At 41.4% G+C, this 26,014-nt stretch overlaps 1 protein-coding gene across 1 annotated transcript; it reads left to right on the forward strand.

The window, feature by feature from the left end:
* Window positions 1–374: 374 nt before the first annotated feature.
* Window positions 375–22,435, forward strand: LOC118400142 (MAP kinase-activated protein kinase 2-like). Its single transcript, XM_052473345.1, has 10 exons — window positions 375–1,069; window positions 12,428–12,567; window positions 15,276–15,340; window positions 15,475–15,554; window positions 15,679–15,805; window positions 18,271–18,346; window positions 18,471–18,595; window positions 19,339–19,424; window positions 19,644–19,724; window positions 20,199–22,435. Exons 1-10 carry the CDS (start codon window positions 776–778, stop codon window positions 20,352–20,354), a joined length of 1,230 nt encoding a protein of 409 aa, XP_052329305.1. The 5' UTR covers window positions 375–775; the 3' UTR covers window positions 20,355–22,435.
* The last annotated feature ends 3,579 nt before the right edge of the window (window positions 22,436–26,014 follow it).

Here is a 26,014-nt window from a genome sequence, read left to right on the forward strand (position 1 = left end):
ATAGCCCAATCCACTAATTTGAATGGGTGTATAAACTTTTGGTCATATACTTTTGGTCATGTAGTGTAAATAGAGGGATGGATATCCATGAAAACTGAAGCAGGCGTTGCCTGCTTAGCTAATACTGGCAGTCATTTTAAACACGTAATCTAACATATACAGTAATCTGACATCTGTGGATAGTATGTATTGCATAGAAACCATCCTACTTGTTGTTAGTCTTCAGGGGAAACATTTTGATTTGATTCCATTCAACTCACCCCTACCCTGACTACCAGTTATTTGTCAACTGTACTGCTCCTTTAAAAGACAGCCGCTAGAGAAATATGACTTGAGTAGAGGGTAATGTTTCCGCAAGTCAGTAGCGGGTGTGAATGTAACGAAAGGACGTTGGAAAGTGACGAGGCCAGTTTAACCGAAGTCATTCTACTATAGGCTACTCAGATGCGGACATGTTTTAGTGAAACAAATATTACACTGTGGATATACAGGATTATTGAATTGAACTTGAATAGAATAATTTAAGTTATAGAAAACTTTTAGTTTCAAACTTTTTTAATAGTGGGACTATTGTTTTAAACATCCCAAGGCACACAGGAACTGGCCAAGATAAAGTGACTACCGAATGCGCGCCCTTTTCAGTGTCTGGTAGTCATTTCTGCTTGGTGTAAATAACGGACAAGCGCGTCATTTCACTTGCGAATCATATTAGCCTATTGAGGTCGTTTTTTTCATCCCGGGGGACCACTCACAGAGACACAGCATCTGTGGGACCATGCTACAAAATGGTATTGGTAAGGAGAAACCTTCGGAACTGCCGAAGGCTGAGCCAGAACCAGACTTCCCATCAGAACCTTCAACCCAGCCAGCCCCCATTGACAGCGCAGTGCGTACGGCACAGGACACGGATTCCACGCACTTCCCCATGCCGGAGTTCCCCAAATTGGAGATAAAGCGTAACGCGGTGACAGACGATTATAAGATATCTAGTCAGGTCCTTGGGTTTGGGATCAATGGGAAGGTTCTGGAATGCACAAATAAGAAGACGGGGGAGAAGTGTGCACTGAAGGTAATATCACCTACCAATGGAAATAAGCTGTTGCTCACTCGGAGTGTGAGTCCTGATTCCATTTGGTCATATTGGGATCTTGCATATTCCCTAGTGAAGATCAAATCAACTAGAAAAACTAAATTAGGAACTTTGATCAGAGTTTCTTTTCAGGTTGATCTCTGCCTATACACTTAGAAAAAAAGATGATGTCTATAAAAGGGTTATTCAACTGTCCCCATAGGAGAACCCTTTAAATAACACTTGTTGTTTCATGGTAGAAGCCTTTTTGGGTTATACATGGCACCCAAAAGGGTTATACCTGGAACTAAAACAGGTTCACCTATGGGGACAGCTGAAAACCATTGGAACCATGTTTTCTAACAGTATACAAACCCATTCACCATGTGCCAAGTACTAGCATGGCATTGTAAATAAGTATTCTATTGAGGAAAAGCCACGGTGGTGTAATAACACGGTAAATAACATGGGCAACTAGTGTATACTGGTATCCATGTGTGTGTAATGCATATTCTATGTGTGTATGTGATGGCTGGCAGGGGCATCATCAGAGGATCATAACATTCAGGGCTCAACTCATAGTGGATACGCTATGAGTTGGAATTATAGCCCACCAACTTTACAGTGGCACTCACTCATCTTTGTATTTATACTGCGAAAGGCCTTTTAGCTACTGCCTACTGTTCATTGACAGCCACATCGACAGCCACAACTCAACAATCAGCTGAGTTCCGACTGTAGCCTAGGCCTATGCGCTCCTGATGTGACAAAAAACAATCGACAACGATTTTTTTTAAAGAAGCTACTGATCCTATGTGGCTAAATTATGCGCTCTGGTGTAGTATTTTCAATGATTTAATTCATTTCTATACAGACAACAGTAGGCTAATTATATAATTTGGCAAATGTATTTCAATTTATCTGCAGCACTTCCAGCACCCCTTCCATGTACTGTGCTCTCCCCAAGGCCATATAATCAACACTTCTTATTATTAATTCAACGGATTGTAGTCAGTAACCCCATATGAGGTTATTGCATAGTTAGGCCTACTGTTACAATAATATGTAAAGTAATATATCAGCCAGTAGCCTGTAGAATAAGTTTAAGTCAATGAACAAGTGGTTCGATCTAATCACGTATTTTCTCATGGTTACCCAATTTAGTTAACATTTCCCAACCTAATTGTAATCTAATATCCAAACTGAGATTCAGTGAAAACAAAAAGACAATGTACCATGCTTGGCTTAAAGCAGCGCGTTGGTGTTACATTTATTATAGGCAAACAAGTGGTGTCGTGATATATTTTGCCTACCGGAGCACAATTTTTAAAATGATTATTACATACTATTTTCTGATTTAAAGTTGGTAGACTATCTAAATGTAGGCCGATTGTATAATATAATTTTAGAATATAGGCCTACATACAATGCCTCATCCAAATTGCACGATTGCATATGCCTACACATAGGCCTAGTGGCTCAAAGAAAATGTTATATTTTTTTCATCCTAAAACAAAACATGAGGCCTACCTTATATAAATTAGGCCATCATCATTGTCAATCGTGAATGAAAATGATTAACGTTTTACTGGATCAGCATCTAGTCCTTTGCATGCCAACTATTCTACTGGATGCCATAAGGTGAATGCACCAATTTGTAAGTCGCTCTGGATAAGAGCGTCTGCTAAATGACTTAAATGTAAATGTAAATGTAACAACCTGCATGACAATAATTTGATCCCAATCCCTTTGGGAATATGCATTTTGATCCTGTTAAATTATTTAAGTAGCCGAACAAATGTTTAATCAAATGTTAGAGCAGATGGAGTTAAACAGAGCCACCTGTATTCTGTTTCAATCAAAGCATATTTAGCCTATGGCGCACGCTGTTGAGTTAAAAAAAAAAAAAAAAAATTCAGCACAATCATCCTAAATTGTCATAAGAAATGACGTGGTGTATTTGGTCTAACAGTAGCCTAACATCATATATGCTATTATATTCGCTTTGTTATCTAGAGAACGAATGAATCATTAATTGATTGTGTGAGACACAGCACCATACTGAGAAGTGGCGAAGCATCGCTCCGCTGCCCAACAGCATCACTATACCGCTGATTATAAAGTGTGGATGACTTCAGGAGTTTCAAGTAACCACAGCTCTATGAACTAAGCGGCATATTCAGTTGATAATTTTGTTTTACACCATCCCAGCAGCTCTACATATTCGGGGATGACCCAAAATCATTCGGGGCTAAAGCTAAAGCTCCTGCTGGCTGGCTGGCTGTGTCATTGACCTTCAACGAGCCTATAATTCCACCGAAAAACGTTATTTTGGTATTTGTTTCATTAGTCCATTGTCGAGATTGTCTCAAAATGTTTTTCATGTTAGCAATAAAGTTTTCAAGATATATAACTTCCAAAATATAGAAATACAGCCAACATAATACATTTTGTTTAGTTACACTGTACCAGTCAAAAGTTTGGACACACCTATTAATCAAGGGTTTTTCGTATTTTTTAAAACTATTTTCTACATCGTAGAATAATAGTGAAGACATCAGTACTATGAAATAACACATGGAATCATGTAGCAACCAAAACAGTGTTAAACAAATCCAAATATATTTTTATAATTTAGATTATTCAAAGTTGCCACCCTTTGCCTCGATGACAGCTTTGCACACTCTTGGAATTCTCTCAACCAGCTTCATGAAGAATGCTTTTCCAACAGTCCTGAAGGAGTTCCCACATATGCTGAGCACTAGTTGGAGGCTTTTCCTTTGCTCTGCGGTCCAACTCATCCCAAACCCAACTCATCTCAATTAGGTTGAGGTCAGGTGATTGTGGAGGCCAGGTCATCTGATGCAGCACTTCACGACTCTCCTTCGTGGTCAAATAGCCCTTACACAGCCTGGAGGTGTGTTGGGTCAATGTCCTGTTGAAAAACTATTGATAGTCCCACTAAGTGCAAACCCACTAAGTGTCACCAGCAAAGCACCCCCACACCATCACACCTCCTCCTCCATGCTTCACAGTGGGAACCACACATGTGGAGATCATCCGTTCACCTACTCTGTGTCTCACAAAGACACAGCGGTTGGAACCAAAATCTCACATGTGGACTCATTAGACCAAAGGACAGATTTCCACCGGCTGTCTAATAATAAAGACAAACTAATTAAACATGAACAGGTGCTACCACTAAACATACAATGAGGGGGAGGAAAAACAATCAGTGGCAGCTAATAGGCCGGTGACGACGACCGCCGAGCGCCACCCGCCCGGGAAGGGGAAACACCCTCGGTCGGACTCGTGACAGACTGCACTTCAAGAAATTTTCCGTATTGACTGACCTTCATGTCTTAAAGTAATGATGGACTGTGGTTTCTCTTTGCTTATTTGAGCTGTTCTTGCCATACTATGGACTTGGTCTTTAACCAAATAGGGCTGTCTTCTGTATAACACCCCTGCCTTGTCACAACTGATTGACTCAAAGAAGGAAAGAAATTCAGGCACACCTGTTAATTGAAATGCATTCCAGGTGACTACATCATGAAGCTGGTTGAGAGAATGCCAAGAGTGTGCAAAGATGTCATTAAAGCAAAGGGTGGCTACTTTTGAAGAATCTCAAATATAAAATATATTTTGATTTGTTTAACACATTGTTGGTTAATACATGATCCCATACAGTGGGGCAAAAAAAGTATTTAGTCAGCCATCAATTGTGCAAGTTCTCCCACTTAAAAAGATGAGAGAGGCCTGTAATTTTCATCATAGGTACACTTCAACTATGACAGACAAAATGAGAAAAAAAATCCAGAAAATCACATTGTCGGATTTTTAATTAATTTATTTGCAGATTATGGTGGAAAATAAGTATTTGGTCACCTACAAACAAGCAAGATTTCTAGCTCTCACAGATCTGTAACTTCTTCTTTAAGAGGCTCCTCTGTCCTCCACTCGTTACCTGTATTAATGGCACCTGTTTGAACTTGTTATCAGTATAAAAGACACCTGTCCACAACCTCAAACAGTCACACTACAAACTCCACTATGGCCAAGACCAAAGAGCTGTCAAAGGCTGGGAAGACTGAATCTGCAATAGGTAAGCAGCTTGGTTTGAAGAAATCAACTGTGGGAGCAATTATTAGGAAATGGAAGACATACAAGACCACTGATAATCTCCCTCGATCTGGGGCTCCACGCAAGATCTCACCCCGTGGGGTCAAAATGATCACAAGAACGGTGAGCAAAAATCCCAGAACCACACGGGGGGACCTAGTGAATGACCTGCAGAGAGCTGGGACCAAAGTAACAAAGCCTACCATCAGTAACACACTACGCCGCCAGGGACACAAATCCTGCAGTGCCAGACGTGTCCCCCTGCTTAAGCCAGTACATGTCCAGGCCCGTCTGAAGTTTGTTAGAGAGCATTTGGATGATCCAGAAGAAGATTGGGAGAATGTCATATGGTCAGATGAAACCAAAATATAACTTTTTGGTAAAAACTCAACTCGTCGTGTTTGGAGGACAAAGAATGCCGAGTTGCATCCTAAGAACACCATACCTACTGTGAAGCATGGGGGTGGAAACATCGTGCTTTGGGGCTGTTTTTCTGCAAAGGGACCAGGACGACTGATCCGTGTAAAGGAAAGAATGAATGGGATCATGTATCGTGAGATTTTGAGTGAAAAGCTCTTTCCATCAGCAAGGGCATTGAATATGAAACGTGGCTGGGTCTTTCTGCATGACAATGATCCCAAACACACCGCCCGGGCAACGAAGGAGTGGCTTCGTAAGAAGCATTTCAAGGTCCTGGAGTGGCCTAGCCCGTCTCCAGATTTCAACCCCATAGAAAATCTTTGGAGGGAGTTGAAAGTCCGTGTTGCCCAGCAACAGAGAGCAGGTCATTTTACAGGGGATGGCAGAAGAAAGAGTCATATGTGTCTGGAATTGTCCTGAATTCAAATCTATGTTGTCATTCACATTCAATTATTATAGGTTATTTAAACGTACAGTTTTTCAATTTAAATTACTATAAAAAAATGATTGCAACCAATAGAATGTTATATATATCAATCATTTTTAGGCTAGACACAGACTCTTAGAGCTTGCAGCCAGGCAAGTCTAATATGAGAGAACCCTGATCTCTGTAATTGAATCAGATTAAAAGTATGACTTCTCTTCAGGTCTAGTTGAGTGGATTAAAACCATACCCATCCATTACCCCATATATATATGGGGGGTACAACCATCCCAGCTCTGCGGATTTTGCTGCGGAGAGACAGAATCATTAGATAATTTGTTTTGGTATTGTTCATATGTAGCTTGTTTTTGATAACAGGTTCAGGAATGGCTGATGAATTGTACCATTTACCTGGAGCTAACTCTGCAGTTAGCACTGCTGGGTGATTTTGAAAATCATAGTCAATCGATCAATAATATAATAATACTCTTAACAAAAAAATGTATCTTTAATTTACAATCTGTAGAAACTATTAGAATAGAAAGATTCAGAACTTTTGTGAAACATCACAGCACAGTTGAAAAATATATGGCAAATAGAAATCAAACTGGATGGTCTTCAGAGATAGATGGGAGGGGTTGAGGGTAGCTGAAGAATGGGATTAAAAACAAACAAAAGATAACTATTGTAAAATATACCGTGTCCATAAAATGTATATAGTATGTATAAGCTGGAAGTAGAATCCTAAGTGTTGTTGTCCATTAGTTTACTCCAGTTAGGGGTGGGGTGGTAGGGTTAGGGGAAAATTATAAAGGAAAATCAATTTAAAAAATATATAAATTATATATATATATATTTACAAAAAAATATATGGGGGATTGGAAATTATGCAGACGATTACATTGATGGAAGCCACAATCTATCTGCAATATTAAATCTGATCTACCCTCCAAATAAATGTTTTTACAATAATTATTATTATTAGAGGTTATTTTCAGTGTTTGGGACAACATACAGCAGAGTGCAATCAGTCAGGAAAACACCATTTGGCAAACGGATGCTGTGGATAATTAGGGTACAAGTACTGACGGATGCTGTGGATAAGTAATGAGCATTTTAAATTGGAGGACTGAAAGTTGGCCTGCTGACTGACATTGTCTGGTATAGTTGCCTATTATAGGTAAGAAGCTGTGTTACGCATTTTAATTGCAATCACAATTGGGTGTCTCACCAGGTGCCTGATCATAACTCCCACTGTCAGAGAGGACCCAGAGCAGGTCACAGCAAAGATGATCTATTATATTGACAAGTTGGTCGACTGACCGCTCTACGAATGGAAATACATGTCCACAGAGGCGAAAGACAGGCTGGAGGAGGCGAGATCAGGTGGGAATGTCCTAGCTAGCCATTGATCTTTTGTAGAAAACATATCAATATACTCGTAGAAAATGTAAGCATTATGAAACTTTTGTTTGCTCAAATAAGCCTCACCTATCAAAATAGCAATTCACTTTTATCTTTACCAAATGAACACTCTCTCATTGCCCCCATACCAAAACTCCTCACTTGGTCTGCTTAACCCTATAATTGTTAAGCAGACCAAGTCTGCTTAATCTGTGAGGACATATTTTGGGCGGAGTCGACCCTCTCGCTTCGCCTAGTGCTCTCTGGTCACAGTGACCAGGAACTACCCATGGAGCCACAGGGCAAAGCTGTCCTACAAGGGCTCTCACTCAGATCCAATCTATGAGATTGGAGAATGTGACCAATGGAAAGCATTTCAATATTGACTGCAGGGAATGGACACCACCCACTGTATGCCAAATAAAATACAAAGTGTGAAATGTGGATTGGAAAATATTCTGTCAGGGGTGTGGTGGTGTTTCAGAGTTTGCTTTTGTGTTTTTGTGATTGTACAGAAGCCAGCCTCTGTTTGTATAAGCCTGGGTGAGCATTGTGCATAACGTATAAAATTGACACATTTACAACTCGATTTGTCCTTTGTTTTTAACCACAAGACAAACAGCCATAGACAGAACGAGTCATAGGGATGAACAGCTGTCCAGCTCCATCACTTTATAATTAAGTCCACTCCTAAGCGCTAAGGGTAATGGATGAGTATAGTTTTAATCCACTCTACTAGACCTGGAGAGAAGCCATCCTTTTAATCTGATTTGATTACAGCGATCAGGGTTCTCTCGTCTTAGACTTGTCAAGCTGCAAGCTCTAAGAGTCTGAGTATAGCCTAAAAAGACCCAGTGTTCTTCCATGAAGGAAATCCTGAGATTCCATTCACTGTATGTTCCATTAGAACCTTTATTTGGCTGGGGAATGTTTCATTCTGGAACGCTAATTCACTCTCTTCATAGCCAAGCTCTTCTTCTTTCAAAGAGTTTTTTGATTAATCTCGTTTCATCGATTTGCATCTATGTAGTTTTAGCTTCCTCGGCTTCTGGCATGGCTTATACAACTTGTTGGCATGGTTGGCAGGATTGTGGTCCATCTGTGCTTCCGTTGAGGCCCACTTAAAATGCTATGGTTTCGTTTCACATGAAAGTGATCCCCGTGCCGACTAGGTGAAAAATCTGTCAATGTGTGTCTGGCTAAAAATGTACCGTGTAGCAGAGTTAACCTGAACTCTGAGCCCAGCCTTAGAAAAGTTGGTTATGAGAATTGAACCAGTTAATTAGTCAGAGAAGAATGGTGTGATGATATGCTTTATAGTAAAAACATGTTCTGTTCAAGTTAATATATATTTCAGGATTATACCTGGCTACAGTACAATGTCTGCCTGTGTAGCCTATATGTAAATACTATAGATTTAGCTACATTTAGTTTCAAGTGGAATCTTATTATCTATTGAGCATCAGATAAGGTTCCTAATCTAATATGAGTAGTATCTCTTAACGTTCTCTCCAGTTTCATCTGTTCTTCCATAACTACTCATTATATATCCTGCACTCTCACGCCTATCTCTCAGCTCAATTTACTCAATTTTATGACCTCCGCTTTGTTGGCTGGAAACAATTATAAAGGGAAAGGTAGGGTAAACAAGCTCTGTTACTGAGACACACACATCAATATCCAGACTGCCCTCAACCTTGAACAGTCTCTAAACGTCCTCATTTGCAGCAGCGTGTAAAGCTATTGATGCTGCATGTGCCAGTGTGCGTGAGAAAGTCTATGGAGCTATATGAAGGAAAATACGAGATTTCCTCTGTGGCTACCAGGACACAATGCTATGTTAGAAGGGACTGAGAAGGATCTGATTGGTTTTGAGGAAGATGGGGGGGGACTGTTGATTTTCTCACCGATGTGGTTGCTATATGGATTGGCTGCATTCAAAGGTTCAGAGTGTCTGCTTAATGTAAAAAAAAACATGTTGTCTGTAGCAGAGTTAACCTACTAACCTGAACACTGGAAAGTCTGTTATGAGAATGTGTGTGTGTGTGTGTGTGTGTGTGTGTGTGTGTGTGTGTGTGTGTGTGTGTGTGTGTGTGTGTGTGTGTGTGTGTGTGTGTGTGTGTGTGTGTGTGTGTGTGTGTGTGTGTGTGTGTGTGTGTGTGTGTGTGTGTGTGTGTGTGTGTGTGTGTGTGTGTGTTTCTGCGTCTACGTGTTTGCCCACATTGAATTTCTCAGAATTTATCCCCTATGTGGATGCTAGATGGATTGCAACAGTACTAGGCAGCAAGTCTTCCACCTCCACCACATCCCATTTCCCTGTAACATGGCGGAGACTCGTGAATGAGCCTTTTACTTTCGGCAGTGGTGTAAAGTACTTAAGTAAAAAATACTTTAAAGTATTAAGTTGTTTTTTGGGGGGTATGAATACTTTACTTCACTACTTGTATTTTTGTCAACTTCTTCTTTTACTTCACTACATTCCTAAAGAAAATAATGTACTTTTTACTCCATGCATTTTCCCTGACACCCAAAAGTACTCGTTACATTTTGAATGTTTAGCAGGACAGGAAAATGGTCCAATTCACACTTCTCAAGAGAACATCACTGGTCATCCCTACTGCCTCTGATCTGGCAGACTCACTAAACACAAATGCTTAGTTTGTAAATGATGTCTAAGTGTTTTAGTGTGCCCCTGGCTATCCATACATTTAAAAAACAAGAAAAGATGCCGTCTGGTTTGCTTAATATAAGGAATTTTAAATGATTTATACTTTTACATTAACTTTTGATACTTATATTCAACATTTTGTATATTCAGACTTTTTCTCAAGTATTTTACTGGGTAACTTTCACTTTTACTTGAGTCATTTTCTATAAAGGTACAGTATCATTATTTTTACTCAAGGATGATTGGGTACTTTTTCCACCACTGACAAGCTTCAAATAGCTGTAAAAAATTAAAAATTGCTGTGAAAAGCTATTAAGATGTAACAATGATTTCCTACACTATTCAGTGCAGAAATTGAATGACCAGTATAGAATTCTATCAAGCAGGAAATGACAGAGAGATTTCTACATTGGCCGCTTGCCCCGGTTTCCACCAGATATCATAGCCGCAAAGTCAAAACAGCTATCCCATTTTGACAACAGAAGCCGACCCAGAGGTAGAAATCAAGAGGTGAATATCACGGCAAATCAACACATCATTCCACTATTACTGCAGATATATTATGGACGTTTTCTGAAATGACAGAAATGTCCGAATGTTTTTTTTCCTTCTCAAAAAATCCCATTTGTAGCATCTTAAATCCCCTTTGTTCCTGGAGGAACAAGTTTTCCAACGTTTCCAGTTGTGCCTACATTACATTTACATTTGAATCATTTAGCAGACGCTCTCATCCACTGTCCAGGAAATGAAGCGCCCGGGGCCCTAAGCTATCTGTATCTTCATATGAGAACCCATAAAACACAAAGTAGCACAACTCTTTCTCACAGATACTGGACAGAAATGAAGACCACTCTTTTATAGTGACCCTGGGTACTGTGGGTTGTGAGATTAAGTTTAAACACACATCAGATACTGGACAGAAATGAAGACCACTCTTTTATAGTGACCCTGGGTACTGTGGGTTGTGAGATTAAGTTTAAACACACATCAGTTAAAGAGGCCAACGGAAGTCCTTCGCAGCGCTTCCACTTTCACCACACATCCATCCTTCCTCTTTAGAGAAAGACTATCACTATAGGCATAGATATAAAAAATACACTCACACACTAATTCATGCCAAAGAAAACACAACTAAGCACATGTGTACGATAAACACACACATAAATACACACTCATTCACAATATAAATACTCAAAGATGAAGAATCTCTCATTTTGTGTGAAGTTGATATGAAACCTAGTTCCTATGGTAACATTGTAAATCTTAAAAAAGGGTTTATGATTGTTCAGGTTGAAGTTTCACCTGTGTCTTTTAATTAGCTGCTCTTTACAGCATGTGCCTTGGACACTCATAAGCCATTTCGTTTGGATGGATGATGCAACGAGGATACGATGAGAGCAAGTCTCTTAGGGCCAAATCCAAACTTTTGCATACTTTCCCTGTGTTCAAGAAACTATCTCATTCATTGTTAAGTGAGGGACTCAGGTTCTCCGGTTATGTCTTCTATAATCGAATGAGAGCATAAAATTCTGTTTATTGCCAGTCATTCTGAAACCACAACTTTCTCGATGAAACTCCTTCTCCAAGTGCAAGAGAAATGTATGTACAGGAGCTTCCACATTTCTCTCACCATCCACGTTGTCATATAATTGAAGCTGTAAAAAGTGAGGTAAAGCGTGTGTAAGGTTGTGGCAAAAGGATGAGTGGTGGCCAGACTGTCTGTGTTGTGTTCTGTTCTCAGCTGCAGCTCTGTGACTGGGCCGGCATGTTATCCAGCAGGAGCCCACTCTGTAACTGTCAGCACCCCAAAATACCCTCTGATGGAATGGAAGACGGGTGCTATGTCAAGGCCTGCCAGCTATCTACTGTGTGTGTGTTTGTGTGTGTGTGTGTGTGTGTGTGTGTGTGTGTGTGTGTGTGTGTGTGTGTGTGTGTGTGTGTGTGTGTGTGTGTGTGTGTGTGTGTGTGTGTGTGTGTGTGTGTGTGTGTGTGTGTGTGTGTGTGTGTCTGAAATGACTTAACAGGCCCACTGTGGTAGAGAACTGAAAGAGGGAAAAGATAACATTGAAGTCCTGTTACGGACAGGTCAGGCAAATCAGGGGAGTTGTTAAGTGTCATCATGATTAATACTTTGACATTTAAATGGATCAGGTTCGGGTGTGTGGCCAACCAGCCTATTTTGTCATGATTGATCAATTCCCTTCAGGACAGAACGAGTGCCTGGTTGGAATGCCAATTGTTTATCTGAAATGAAGTAAATCAATCTCACTCTCTGCTCTTCCCGTACTCCACTCCTTCCCCACACTTCACTCCAACACAGATCCTCTATGACAGTCCCAAGGCGAGGCAGGAGGTTGAGCTTCACTGGCGGGTGTCGGGGGGGCCTTACATCGTTGGTATTCTCAGTCTGTACGAGAACATGCATCATGGGAAGAAGTGCCTGCTCATCATCATGGAATGGTAGGATCTTGTCCTGTCAGCTCTTTGACTACATTGCCCAGAATCCTCTGCTATGTGGGAATACAAGTCCCATTTATCTGTCTTCATCAGCTAGCCATAAACTATTGACATCCCTCATAGCTTCTCTCTGATACCATTAGGCTTGATGGAAAGGTCAGTCACTTGGCCTTGGTATGTCTATGCAGGCCAAGTATGTGGGCAGGCCTGGGCCACAGCTGGGGCTCCACCTGTGCCTCACAGATCACCACAGGTTCTCCTCAGTACTCAGAGATGACATAGACGCTCTTGATATACTGTAGTATTCTCTCGTAGTCATGTTTTAAGGAAATAAAGAACACATGGTTGGAGCAGTGAGAATGCATTAACTCAAGTATTCGGCCCCCTTGAACTTTGCGATCTTTTGCCACATTTCAAGCTTCAAACATAAAGATATAAAACTGTATTTTTTTGTGAAGAATCAACAACAAGTGGGACACAATCATGAAGTGGAACGACATTTATTGGATATTTCAAACTTTTTTAACAATTCAAAAACTGAAAAATTGGGCGTGCAAAATTATTCAGCCCCTTTACTTTCAGTACAGCAAACTCTCTCCAGAAGTTCAGTGAGGATCTCTGAATGATCCAATGTTGACCTAAATGACTAATGATGATAAATACAATCCACCTGTGTGTAATCAAGTCTGCGTATAAATGCACCTGCACTGTTATAGTCTCAGAGGTCCGTTAAAAGTGCAGAGAGCATCATGAAGAACAAGGAACACACCAGGCAGGTCCGAGATACTGTTGTGAAGAAGTTTAAAGCCGAATTTGGGTACAAAAAGATTTCCCAAGCTTTAAACATCCCAAGGAGCACTGTACAAGCGATAATATTGAAATGGAAGGAGTATCAGACCACTGCAAATCTACCAAGACCTGGCCGTCCCTCTAAACTTTCAGCTCATACAAGGAGAAGACTGATCAGAGATGCAGCCAAGAGGCTCATGATCACTCTGGATGAACTGCAGAGATCTACAGCTGAGGTGGGAGACTCTGTCCATAGGACAACAATCAGTCGTATATTGCACAAATCTGGCCTTTATGGAAGAGTGGCAAGAAGAAAGCCATTTCTTAAAGATATCCATTAAAAGTGTCTTTTAAAGTTTGCCACAAGCCACCTGGGAGACACACCAAACATGTGGAAGAAGGTGCTCTGGTCAGATGAAACCAAAATTGAACTTTTTGGCAACAATGCAAAACGTTATGTTTGGCGTAAAAGCAACACAGCTCATCACCCTGAACACGCCATCCCCACTGTCAAACATGGTGGTGGCAGCATCATGGTTTGGGCCTGCTTTTCTTCAGCAGGGACAGGGAAGATGGTTAAAATTGATGGGAAGATGGATGGAGCCAAATACAGGACCATTCTGGAAGAAAACCTGATGGAGTCTGAGACTGAGACTGGGACGGAGATTTGTCTTCCAACAAGACAATGATCCAAAACATAAAGGAAAATCTACAATGGAATAGTTCAAAAATAAACATATCCAGGTGTTCGAATGGCCAAGTCAAAGTCCAGACCTGAATCCAATCGAGAATCTGTGGAAAGAACTGAAAACTGCTGTTCACAAATGCTCTCCATCCAACCTCACTGAGCTCGAGCTGTTTTGCAAGGAGGAATGGGAAAAAATTTCAGTCTCTCGATGTGCAAAACTGATAGAGACATACCCCAAGCGACTTACAGCTGTAATCGCAGCAAAAGGTGGCGCTACAAAGTATTCACTTAAGGAGGCTGAATAATTTTGCACGCCCAATTTTTCAGTTTTTGATTTGTTAAAAAAGTTTGAAATATCCAATAAATGTCGTTCCACTTCATGATTGTGTCCCACTTGTTGTTGATTCTTCACACAAAAATACAGTTTTATATCTTTATGTTTGAAGCCTGAAATGTGGCAAAAGGTAGCAAAGTTCAAGGGGGCCGAATACTTTCGCTAGGCACTGTATGTAGAATTTTTAGATACTGACATTGATTTCCAATGAGCTACATTTCTAAAGAAATGGGAGTATTGTGTACTGGCAAGTCATAGACAGTGAGTGTGATGATTCAGAGCTGTGGGTGTATGTGACGTGTGTTGCTCCCTGTAAAGTAATCTGTCTTTGTGGTCAGCTCTTTCCTGTCTCAGAGAGGTTGAGAGGAGGGCAGCTAAGCTCAGCTAAGCTCAGCTAGTTTAATGAAGGAGAATATTCTATAACTGAGTTTGACTTGGATCAATCTCTCTTACTCACTTCCTCCTTACTCTCTCGCTCACTCTCTCTATCTCTCACATGCATACACACACGCGCACTCAAAAGAGCATATAAACAATTCTTTCCACATAACACAAGGTGATTCACTGTGTTTTTCGAAAGACAAAGATCATTGAGGAGGATAGAGGAGTCCCAGTCTGTATGGATGTTTATGTGTATAATGACAAAATGGAAAGACAGAGGGGCAGATGAAGTGCTTGTGCATAGCATACTGTTCTGTTCCCAGTCTAATGTGATCCCACGAAACATCAACCTCATCTAAATGGTTCCTGTTTTCACTATTGTTTTAGGGCTTTTTATTCAAGTAGCAGAATTCATCTTTTTGAAAAATGTCTAATGTGGGAGAGTTATAGGCAGTGTTATGTTTCGATCCATGACAGGATCTCAATGTTAACTCAATGTATGTGTTTCTCTTGTTCCAGTATGCAAGGGGGAGAACTGTTCAGCCGGATCCAGGCCAGAGGAGACCAAGCTTTCACTGAGAGAGGTGAAGGGGCACAGAGTGGAGGGGGCCAAGGAAAAGGGATTGAGTCTGTTTCTGGGAATGGACATACTATACTGTATATGTGTAATGTTACTGACAGTGTTGTCCTGAGACTGTGTAACTCTGCTCTCATCTAGAGGGCTCAGAGATCATGCGGGATATTGGCACGGCCATCGAGTTTCTCCACAACATGAACATCGCACACAGAGACATCAAGGTGAGCAATGTGACACTGACACACAGATAAAGATAACAGCAGCAGGTAATGACAGAGTTGCCATACATTTAGTAATAATATGCGTACAGTTAATGACAGATACGTTTCACTTCCCCTCCCTCAGCCTGAGAACCTGCTGTACACTCATCAGAAGAGCAACGGGACTCTCAAACTGACAGACTTTGGCTTCGCTAAGGAGACCACTCTACACAACCTCCTGCAGACCCCCTGCTACACCCCTTACTATGTGGGTAAGTTCCCAGCTAACATATTTGATTCCTTGGAAGTTGTGGGAACGTACATCTTTGGTTTTCCATTGGTTCTGGGAATGAAGCCATATGTTTTTTTAAACGTTTAGGAGAACGGAAGTGAATATTTCGCCTGTTCTGGGAACGTTCATATTTAGGTTGCAAGGAAGTTCTGAGAACATCTGTATGATGCAAAACACATCATACAGGCCAGAATACTGTATTTTGAAAGTTACATATCTTGAAAACTTCATTGCTGACATACAATACATTTGGAACAATATCAACAATGCACAAATGAAACAAATAACAAAATATAGTTTTTGGGTAGAGTTTTTCTTTAATTAATGTTCTTTGTAATATTTGAGAACATTCCCAATGCCACACCAATTGGAGAACGTTCCTAGAACATTCCCATAATTTAAATTACATTTTACCATGATTGAACTTTTTGGAAACGTTCTGTTAAATGAATTAAATACCAAGAAAATAATGTAATTTTGTCAAGTTCCTTAAATGTGTGTAGAATGTTCCAAAGCCAAGCAACTGTCCTGCACCATTCCCAGAATGTTGTGGGAAGGTTGTATGCAAAGTGAACATAGAACAACCACACTCTCACCAAGCTCTAAGAAACATATGGTTCTCAGAACATCATGTGCGAGCTGGGTGACAATACTAAACTACTGTAGGAATATGTGTAACAATCAGATTTACAGAGCCTTCGGAAAGTATTAAGACCTCTTGACTTTTTCAACATTTTGTTATATTACAGCCTTGTTCTAAACTTGATTAAATAAAAAATGTTACTCAGCAATCTACACACAATACCCCATAATGACAAAGCGAAAAAATGTTTTTAGAAATACCTTATCTACATAAGTATTCAGACTGTTTGCCTTAAGACTCGAAATTGAGCTCAGGTGCATCCTGTTTCCATTAATCATCCATGAGATGTTTCTACAACTTGGAGTCCACCTGTGGTAAATTCTATTGAGTGGACATGATTTGGAAAGGCACATTCTATATAAGGTCCCATGGTTGACAGTGCATGTCAGAGCAAAAACCAAGCCATGAGGTCAAAGGAATTGTCCGTAGAGCTCCGAGACAGGATTGTGTCGAAGCACTGATCTGGGCAAGGGTACCAAAACATTTCCCAGCATTGAAGGTCCCCAAGACCACAGTGGCCTCCATCATTCTTAAATGGAAGAAATTTGGAACCACCAAGACTCTTCCTAGATCTGGTCTCCCGGCCAAACTGAGCAAATCGGGGGAGACGGGCCTTGGTCAGCGAAGTAAACAAGAACATGATGGTCACTCTGACAGAGCTCCAGAGTTCCTCTGTGGAACCTTCCAGATGGACAACCACCTCTGCAGCACTCCACAAATCAGGCCTTTATGTTAGAGTGGCCAGACGGAAACCACTCCTCAGTAAAGGACTCTCAGACCATGAGAAACAAGATTCTCTGGTCTGATGAAACCAAGATTGTCTGGAGGAAACCTGACACCATCCCTATGGTGTAGCATGGTGTTGGCAGCCTCATGCTGTGGGGATGTTTTTCAGTGGCAGGGACTGGGAGACTAGTCAGGATGGAGGCAAAGATAAACGGAGCAAACTACAAAGAGATCCTTGATGGAAATCTGCTCCAGAGCGCTCAGGACGTCAGACTGGGTGAAGGTTCACCTTGCAACAGGACAACGACCCTAAGCACACAGCCAAGACAACGAGTGACTTCGGGACAAGTCTCTGAATGTCCTTGAGGGGCCCAGCCAGAGCCCGGACTCGAACCCGATTGAACATCTCTGTAGAGACCTGGAAATAGCTGTGCAGCAACACTCCCCATCCAATCTGACAGAGCTTGAGAGGATCTGTAGAGAAGAATGGGAGAAACTCCCCAAATACAGGTGTGCCAAGCTTGTAGCGTCATAACCAAGAAGACTTCAGGCTGTAATCGCTGCCAAAGGTGCTTCAACACAGGCAGGGATCAGTAATCCAGATATGTGGGGCAAAGGTACAGGATGGTAGGCAGACTCAGGGTCAGGGTAGGCAGAGGTCAGTAATCCAGATAGGTGGGGCAAAGGAACAGGATGGCAGGCAGGCTCAGGGTCAGGGTCAGGGCAGGTAGAAAAGGTCAAAACCGGGAAAACTAGAAAACAGGAACAATCAAGAGACAGGAACAGAGGGAAAAACACTGGTAGGCTTGACGAAAGAAAACAAACTGGCAACAGACAAACAGAGAACACAGGTATAAATACACAGGGGATAATGAGGAAGATGGGCGACACCTGGAGGGAGGTGGAGACAATCACAAAGACAGGTGAAACAGATCAGGGTGTGACAGTAACGTAACAAAATGTGAAAAAGTCAAGGGGTCTGAATACTTTCCGAATGCACTGTCCGTCACTATATTCTGCTTATAATATTGGACAAGTAATTGTATTTTCCATCTGTCTGTTTTTCTGTTTATAAGCTCCTGAGGTTTTGGGCCCGGAGAAATATGACAAGTCATGTGACATGTGGTCTCTGGGCGTCATCATGTATATCCTGTGAGTAGTGTGTGTGTGCGTGTGTGTGTGTGTGTGCATATACAGTGCATGCATACTATATAATCGTTTGATAGTCAGTGCAACCTAATAACTATCAACATCTATGCATTTGTCTTCTGTTTAGGCTGTGTGGTTTCCCACCGTTCTACTCTAACACGGGCCAGGCCATCTCTCCAGGGATGAAACGGAGGATCAGGATGGGCCAGTACGAGTTCCCCAAACCTGAGTGGGCTGAGGTGTCAGAGGAAGGTGAGACTGGGTTGGGTCATCCTTCCACTAGACAATGGTTCCTCAATTGGTGGCCTGCGGGTGTTTTTATTTGGCCCCCCAAGTTTTCTAATGATGCATTTTCTTAGGTTGGACATAAAATACGGTAAAAATACCAGAAAATCAGCTCCAAGTTATTTTCATTTTGGAAATATTTTCCTGAGTATTCCCGGGCATAATAGAGAGATGTGGTAGTATTCAAATGTAAGCAAGGTTTTACATTATTATGCTTTAGTCAAATATGTTATCTGTTTGGGCTTCTTGCGGTCAATTTGCAATCTGCAAATGATTTGTAATTATGTTCCGGCCCCCCGACCATCCACTCAAGAACAAAATTGGTCTGCGGGGGAATCTAGTTGATGATCCCTGCACTAGACAATTAGCCCTGGCTTTTGTTTATTTGTTAGTATAGCTCTGCATTCCCTCCAATGTTGTCACTCCCAGAAATCCCTTTCATTCAGACAAACATAAGCAAACTTCTAAATAGTCAGTTTTATAGCACAACACTCATCCACAAGCACACCCAAACATAGACAAGGCACATAAACTCAGATTAGCAGCTCTTAAATGCCAGGGATAGTATGGCTAAATCTCTGAATTCAAACTGGTAGGACTTCCTGCTCATGTGGACCAACTGGTGCCTTATTCCAAAACAACGCCTTGGCTGGGGCCTGGTGTGTGTCTGTGTGCGTTTTGACCTCTATCCTCTTATTGATTTCTCTCAGCCAAACAGTTGATCCATCAGCTGCTAAAGACAGACCCCAACGACAGAATGACCATCACACAGTTTATGAACCACCCCTGGATCAATGTGAGTGTGTGTGTGTGTGTGTGTGTGTGTGTGTGTGTGTGTGTGTGTGTGTGTGTGTGTGTGTGTGTGTGTGTGTGTGTGTGTGTGTGTGTGTGTGTGTGTGTGTGTGTGTGTGTGTGTGTGTGTGTGTGTGTGTATGTGTGTGTGTGTGTGTGTGTGTGTGCGCGCATTTACAGTGCATGCATACTATATATTCGTGTCTGTGTTTTGTCATTGCAGCAGTCCATGGTTGTTCCCTCCACACCGCTCCACACCACACGGGTCCTGACTGAGGACAGAGAGATGTGGGATGACGTGAAGGTCAGAATCAGACTAACACTGACACCTCTGGTCATCCAGGAACTTCCCAGGATCAACAGAATCATAGAATGTATAGACTTTACATCCAGACTATATTTTAAATAATTTGAAACAATGAAAATGACACGTTTTCCCACGTAGATATCTTAAAATGTGAGTGGAGTTTCAGTGCTTTTGTGGTGTGAAAATATGGAAATGGAATTGCTCCCAGACCAGATGACCCTGGAGTGGTTGACCTTCCACAAGGGGGAGGCAAACATCAGAGTCTGGTCTGAAGCCATTTTTAGAAACAGAGGGCTTATTGCCTCCTCTCATATTTATTATGCTGTAGGCTATATTCAGAGCAGAGCTTTATCTTCTGTCTATCTATCTATCATTAAATAAACCCGCCCTCACTTTGATTCTTCTTCTCTCTCTCTTCTCTATTTCCCACCCTCCTTCTCTCCCTAACCCTTTCCTCTCTGTGTGCTATAGGAGGAGATGACCAGTGCTCTGGCCACCATGCGTGTGGACTACGACCAGGTGAAGATCAAAGACCTGGACACCTCCAGCAACCCACTGCTCAACAAGAGACGCAAGAAGGCCGCTGCCGGGGGCAAATTGGGAGGCAGCGTCTGCAACAGCCAGTGAAAGACTGGAGGTGGGAGGGAAGCCACAGCCAGAACAGAAAGGGAAGCCCAGAGGACACACCTGGAACAGCTGGGAGGGGAAAAGACTGTGGGAGGTCTGGGCAGAAACATGCAGAAGAGATTTATCAGGGGGAGTGTGTTCATACTTAAATCAGCAGAGGGAGAAGAGGGGAGGCTTAAAGGAGGGAGGGGGTACTGTTAGGAAACAGCAGGGAAATGTTATTTGGAGATTCTCAGCAATCAGTCGAATTGAAGGACACATGAAGTGATGACAATGTATGAAACACTTATCAGCCAAGATCAGCAGGCCTTCATACTGTAGGCCTTCATAAGTTTTTAATTTGATTGTGTGTTAGTGTGTGTGTTATTTTGAAAGGTCATTCAGGATCTGCTCTTTATAAGTTCCTGTATGTTTATTGTGTGTGTGCCTGTGTGTTTATGTGTGTTGTAACCAATGTTCCCTCTAAAAATGCTCAGCACTGAGCAAATTTCAGGTCTGCTGAACACAAACTTGAACGTTGTGAAAATTCTGTGCAACTTCCAGTGTGCGTTTACTGTGAACACTTGGGCTGTACCCGCTTTCATTTACAGTTAACAGTGGCCAAGTCATCTACTGTGGCAATTTGATCATAATGTAGGCCTATCAGAGTGGCCTACCATCAAAAACAATGGAGAAAATGCATCCCATAACATTTTAACATGGAAATAGCTGTTCTATCATTCAGCCTGCAGTAGCAGCCAATGTGTGGTGTTCAATGTACGCCAACATTCCATGAGACTTTTGAAGAAAAAAAAACATACAGGGCCTGACATTAACCTGTTTATCCACTTGTTCTTCCGACAAGGAGGTGACTGAAAATGTTGTGTTGTTTGATGCAAGAAACTGCTTTTCAAAATAAAATGCATTATTATTCCCATACCATTATTATAGAGAATCAGACAAATTATACTAACCTCTGCCTATTGGCTACTTAGCTTATTCAAGCGTTTCTCAAAATACAACACTGCCCCTTTAAGACAACAAAAGCTCTTTACCTGACTCTCTTTTCAAAGATGTCTCGAAATGTACACGATTTGTGCTCTTGTAGGAAGTAAATACTCCCCTATTGCTTACTACAAAGCATCTATAACTGGGCTAATAACCGAGCTCAGAACCACTCATGCTGTAAACACAGTCCAGTTCAAAGTAAATGGCACAGATCCATATATGGCAATGTTCCATTGGCATATAGGCCTACTGCAGCTCTGATTGGTTAAGCCTAACTGGTCTGTGTAGAGCAAGGGCTGGTTGGTACATGTCAATGCAATAGAATCCTACTCTGATGCATTCTGCCTACAAGAAAATCTCTTGCATAGTTAATTTTGTTTTGATATGTTGCATTGAAAGTGGCTAATATTGCGTTGATTCGATCAAATTTGCCACAGTAAAGGCAAAACATTGTGTTAACAGGGAAAGCTCTAGAACAGTGGTCACCAACCTTTGAGTTAAAATCACTGAGTCAAAATGCAAACAGAGATCTACCGCTTAGACTTTATTTTTTTATTGTTTTACATTACTTAAAAAAACATAAGCCTATGCAACATTAACCAATTAAAAACAGTACTGTAGCAATGAGGTTTGTTCAGTAAGCTATAGGCCCAATATATTTTCATTGCATATAGGCTATTCTTCAATTGCCCTGCCAGTGCATTGTTGTTTGGGAATTCGAGGTAGGATACTGTATATGATCACACCGATAATAGATCCGTTGTTGTATTACTTATGCGGCACAGCTGAGTGAGCATTCATTTAAATAATTTGCTTTTATTTTATTGGGTCGATGGTACCTGAATCTATGGTCAGTCTCAGCGGAGGGAGAGAGCAGCATCCCTCTGCTCTCCCTTTCCTCCACTGACACGGACCAAAAAGGGAAACAGTCTTCCAGCTGATGGCGAAAACTTGAATCGCACCACATTATTTCTGCCTCATGTACAAATTCATGTTGTTCCTCCTATGAACAGAGAAAGTGAAATATTATTCTATATTAAAAAAAGCCTCAAGCCTCTAATAATAATAAAGCAAAAGTCCCCTCTCCTACCTTACCTACCCACCCACTACTTATTTATTCTTAATACCACCTGGCGCACTAACCAAAATACAGGGGGTGGTCTGCCCAGGTCTTACCTAGTGTGCATAGACAGAGTACATACTACGGGTATACAGTGCCTTGCGAAAGTATTCGGCCCCCTTGAACTTTGCGACCTTTTGCCACATTTCAGGCTTCAAACATAAAGATATAAAACTGTATTTTTTTGTGAAGAATCAACAACAAGTGGGACACAATCATGAAGTGGAACGACATTTATTGGATATTTCAAACTTTTTTAACAAATCAAAAACTGAAAAATTGGGCGTGCAAAATTATTCAGCCCCTTAAGTTAATACTTTGTAGCGCCACCTTTTGCTGCGATTACAGCTGTAAGTCGCTTGGGTTATGTCTCTATCAGATTTGCACATCGAGAGACTGAAATTTTTTCCCATTCCTCCTTGCAAAACAGCTCAAGCTCAGTGAGGTTGGATGGAGAGCATTTGTGAACAGCAGTTTTCAGTTCTTTCCACAGATTCTCGATTGGATTCAGGTCTGGACTTTGACTTGGCCATTCTAACACCTGGATATGTTTATTTTTGAACCATTCCATTGTAGATTTTGCTTTATGTTTTGGATCATTGTCTTGTTGGAAGACAAATCTCCGTCCCAGTCTCAGGTCTTTTGCAGACTCCATCAGGTTTTCTTCCAGAATGGTCCTGTATTTGGCTCCATCCATCTTCCCATCAATTTTAACCATCTTCCCTGTCCCTGCTGAAGAAAAGCAGGCCCAAACCATGTTTGACAGTGGGGATGGTGTGTTCAGGGTGATGAGCTGTGTTGCTTTTACGCCAAACATAACGTTTTGCATTGTTGCCAAAAAGTTCAATTTTGGTTTCATCTGACCAGAGCACCTTCTTCCACATGTTTGGTTTGTCTCCCAGGTGGCTTGTGGCAAACTTTAAACAACACCTTTTATGGATATCTTTAAGAAATGGCTTTCTTCTTGCCACTCTTCCATAAAGGCCAGATTTGTGCAATATACGACTGATTGTTGACCTATGGACAGAGTCTCCCACCTCAGCTGTAGATCTCTGCAGTTCATCCAGAGTGATCATGGGCCTCTTGGCTGCATCTCTGATCAGTCTTCTCCTTGTATGAGCTGAAGGTTTAGAGTGACGGCCAGGTCTTGGTAGATTTGCAGTGGTCTGATACTCCTTCCATTTCAATATTATCGCTTGCACAGTGCTCCTTGGGATGTTTAAAGCTTGGGAAATCTTTTTGTATCCAAATCCGGCTTTAAACTTCTTCACAACAGTATCTCGGACCTGCCTGGTGTGTTCCTTGTTCTTCATGATGCTCTCTGCGCTTTTAACGGACCTCTGAGACTATCACAGTGCAGGTGCATTTATACGGAGACTTGATTACACACAGGTGGATTGTATTTATCATCATTAGTCATTTAGGTCAACATTGGATCATTCAGAGATCCTCACTGAACTTCTGGAGAGAGTTTGCTGCACTGAAAGTAAAGGGGCTGAATAATTTTGTACGCCCAATTTTTCAGTTTTTGAATTGTTAAAAAAGTTTGAAATATCCAATAAATGTCATTCAACTTCATGATTGTGTCCCACTTGTTGTTGATTCTTCACAAAAAAATACAGGTGTATATCTTTATGTTTGAAGCCTGAAATGTGGCAAAAGGTCGCAAAGTTCAAGGGGGCCGAATACTTTCGCAAGGCACTGTATGTATGCCCGCAGGCCTCTTGCCTAAGCACTCCCAAGGTGCCTTCCCCTTCCCCCCTGGGAACAAAAACAGAATAATTACTAATGTAAAGTGAACAATTTCAATAATCAAAAACACAGTCAATTTGACATCCATATATGTCTGCAGGACCGGCTACAAACTACTTCACAACAATTAAACAGAAAACCAACGAAACACAGGACAAACCAAGAAGCTCTCTCTCCTAACAAAGGAACACTGGCTTTTAAAGCTGAAGCAGGAGTCGGTAATTGCAGACAACTGTATCCCCTGATGAGAGGGCGGGATCAGAGCTCCAATCTGCTGGGGCCGACCAATCAGCTGCTTGGGGGAATTCAGGAAGCCATTTCCTGAAATGCACACAGACATATAAACAAACAAACCCAAAACACAGAAACTGGGGAACGTAACATCAAGCCTATCGATACACTTTCCCACTCAATCATTACTGCTGCAGTGCTTGTTGTAGCGCTCAGTGGAAATAGGAAGAACACACATTTTATGGCTTATAAAAGTGTTGAATACAAAGAGTATGAACTTCAACATGAACTCACTCATAAAAACAGCATATCTTTGCTCTATTCGTCTCTCTCTCATGGTTTTAACCTCATAGTCCGCCCCATCCCGCATGCGGTCGCGTTACTACAGCCTCAAGCTCATTACCATAACGCAACGTTAGCGATTTCTAAAAATCGCAAATGAAATGAAATAAATATGCCTGCTCTCAAGCGTATCCTTTTCTTAACAATCCTGTCGTCTCAGATTTTCAAAATATGCTTTAGAACCAGAGAAAATCAATAATTTGTGTAAGAGTGGTGATAGCTAGTTTAGCATTTAGCGTTAGCATTTAGCACGCAACATATTCACAAAAAACAGCAAAGGGATCAAATAAAATAATTTACCTTTGAAGAACTTCAGATGTTTCAATGAGGAGACTCTCAGTTACATAGCAGATGTCCAGTTTTTCCTGAAAGATTCTTGTGTAGGACACATCGTTCCGTTTTGTTACTATGCATTTGGCTACCGAAACTAACCAAAAATTCAGTCACCTACACGTCGATCCGAATTAACTCCATAATATCGACTGAAACATGGAAAACGTTGTTTGAATCAATCCTCAAGGTGTTTTGTCATATATCTCTTCATTGAAATGGCAGTCCTAGAAGCCTTCTTAGTTCTCTGATTCGGATGGAAAAATACTGGTAGCTGACTTTTGCGCACCAATTTCCACGCAGACACCGTGCGGGACACTTGGCAATTGTAGTCTCTTATGGTCAATCTTCCAATGATATGCCTACAAATACGTCACAATGCTGCAGACACCTTGGGGAAACGCTAGAAAGTGTCCGTTCATTCCTGTCGCATTCACAGCCATATAAGGCGATCATGGAAAACGTACCTTCAGAAATCCTGTTCATTTCCTGGTCGCTCAAACATCTTGGTTTTGCCTGAAGCTTTTGTTATAAGGCACTCACAGTGAAAATCTTTGCAGTTCTGGAAACGTAAGAGTGTCTTCTTTCCAAAACTATCAATTCCAAGCATAGTCGAGCATCTTTTCGTGACAAAATATTGCGCTTAAAATGGGCACGTCTTTTTATCCAAAAATGAAATAATGCCCCTAGTGGACTAACAGGTTAAACATTTTGAAATCTCACAGTATCAACTTTGTTGTAGCTTTCTTTTATGTCTGCTACATTACTGCAGACATGGTAATCTGAGCCATCTGATTGGCCAGCGGTAGGCCTATAGTGCACTTGATTTGCTCTCTCGGCCAGCGGGAAGGCAGAGTTTGTACCTTCAGACAAATTAAATAGTTCAAAATGGCAACAG

Source organism: Oncorhynchus keta, chromosome 21 (genome assembly GCF_023373465.1).
Source record: "Oncorhynchus keta strain PuntledgeMale-10-30-2019 chromosome 21, Oket_V2, whole genome shotgun sequence".
Lineage (NCBI taxonomy): Eukaryota > Metazoa > Chordata > Actinopteri > Salmoniformes > Salmonidae > Oncorhynchus > Oncorhynchus keta.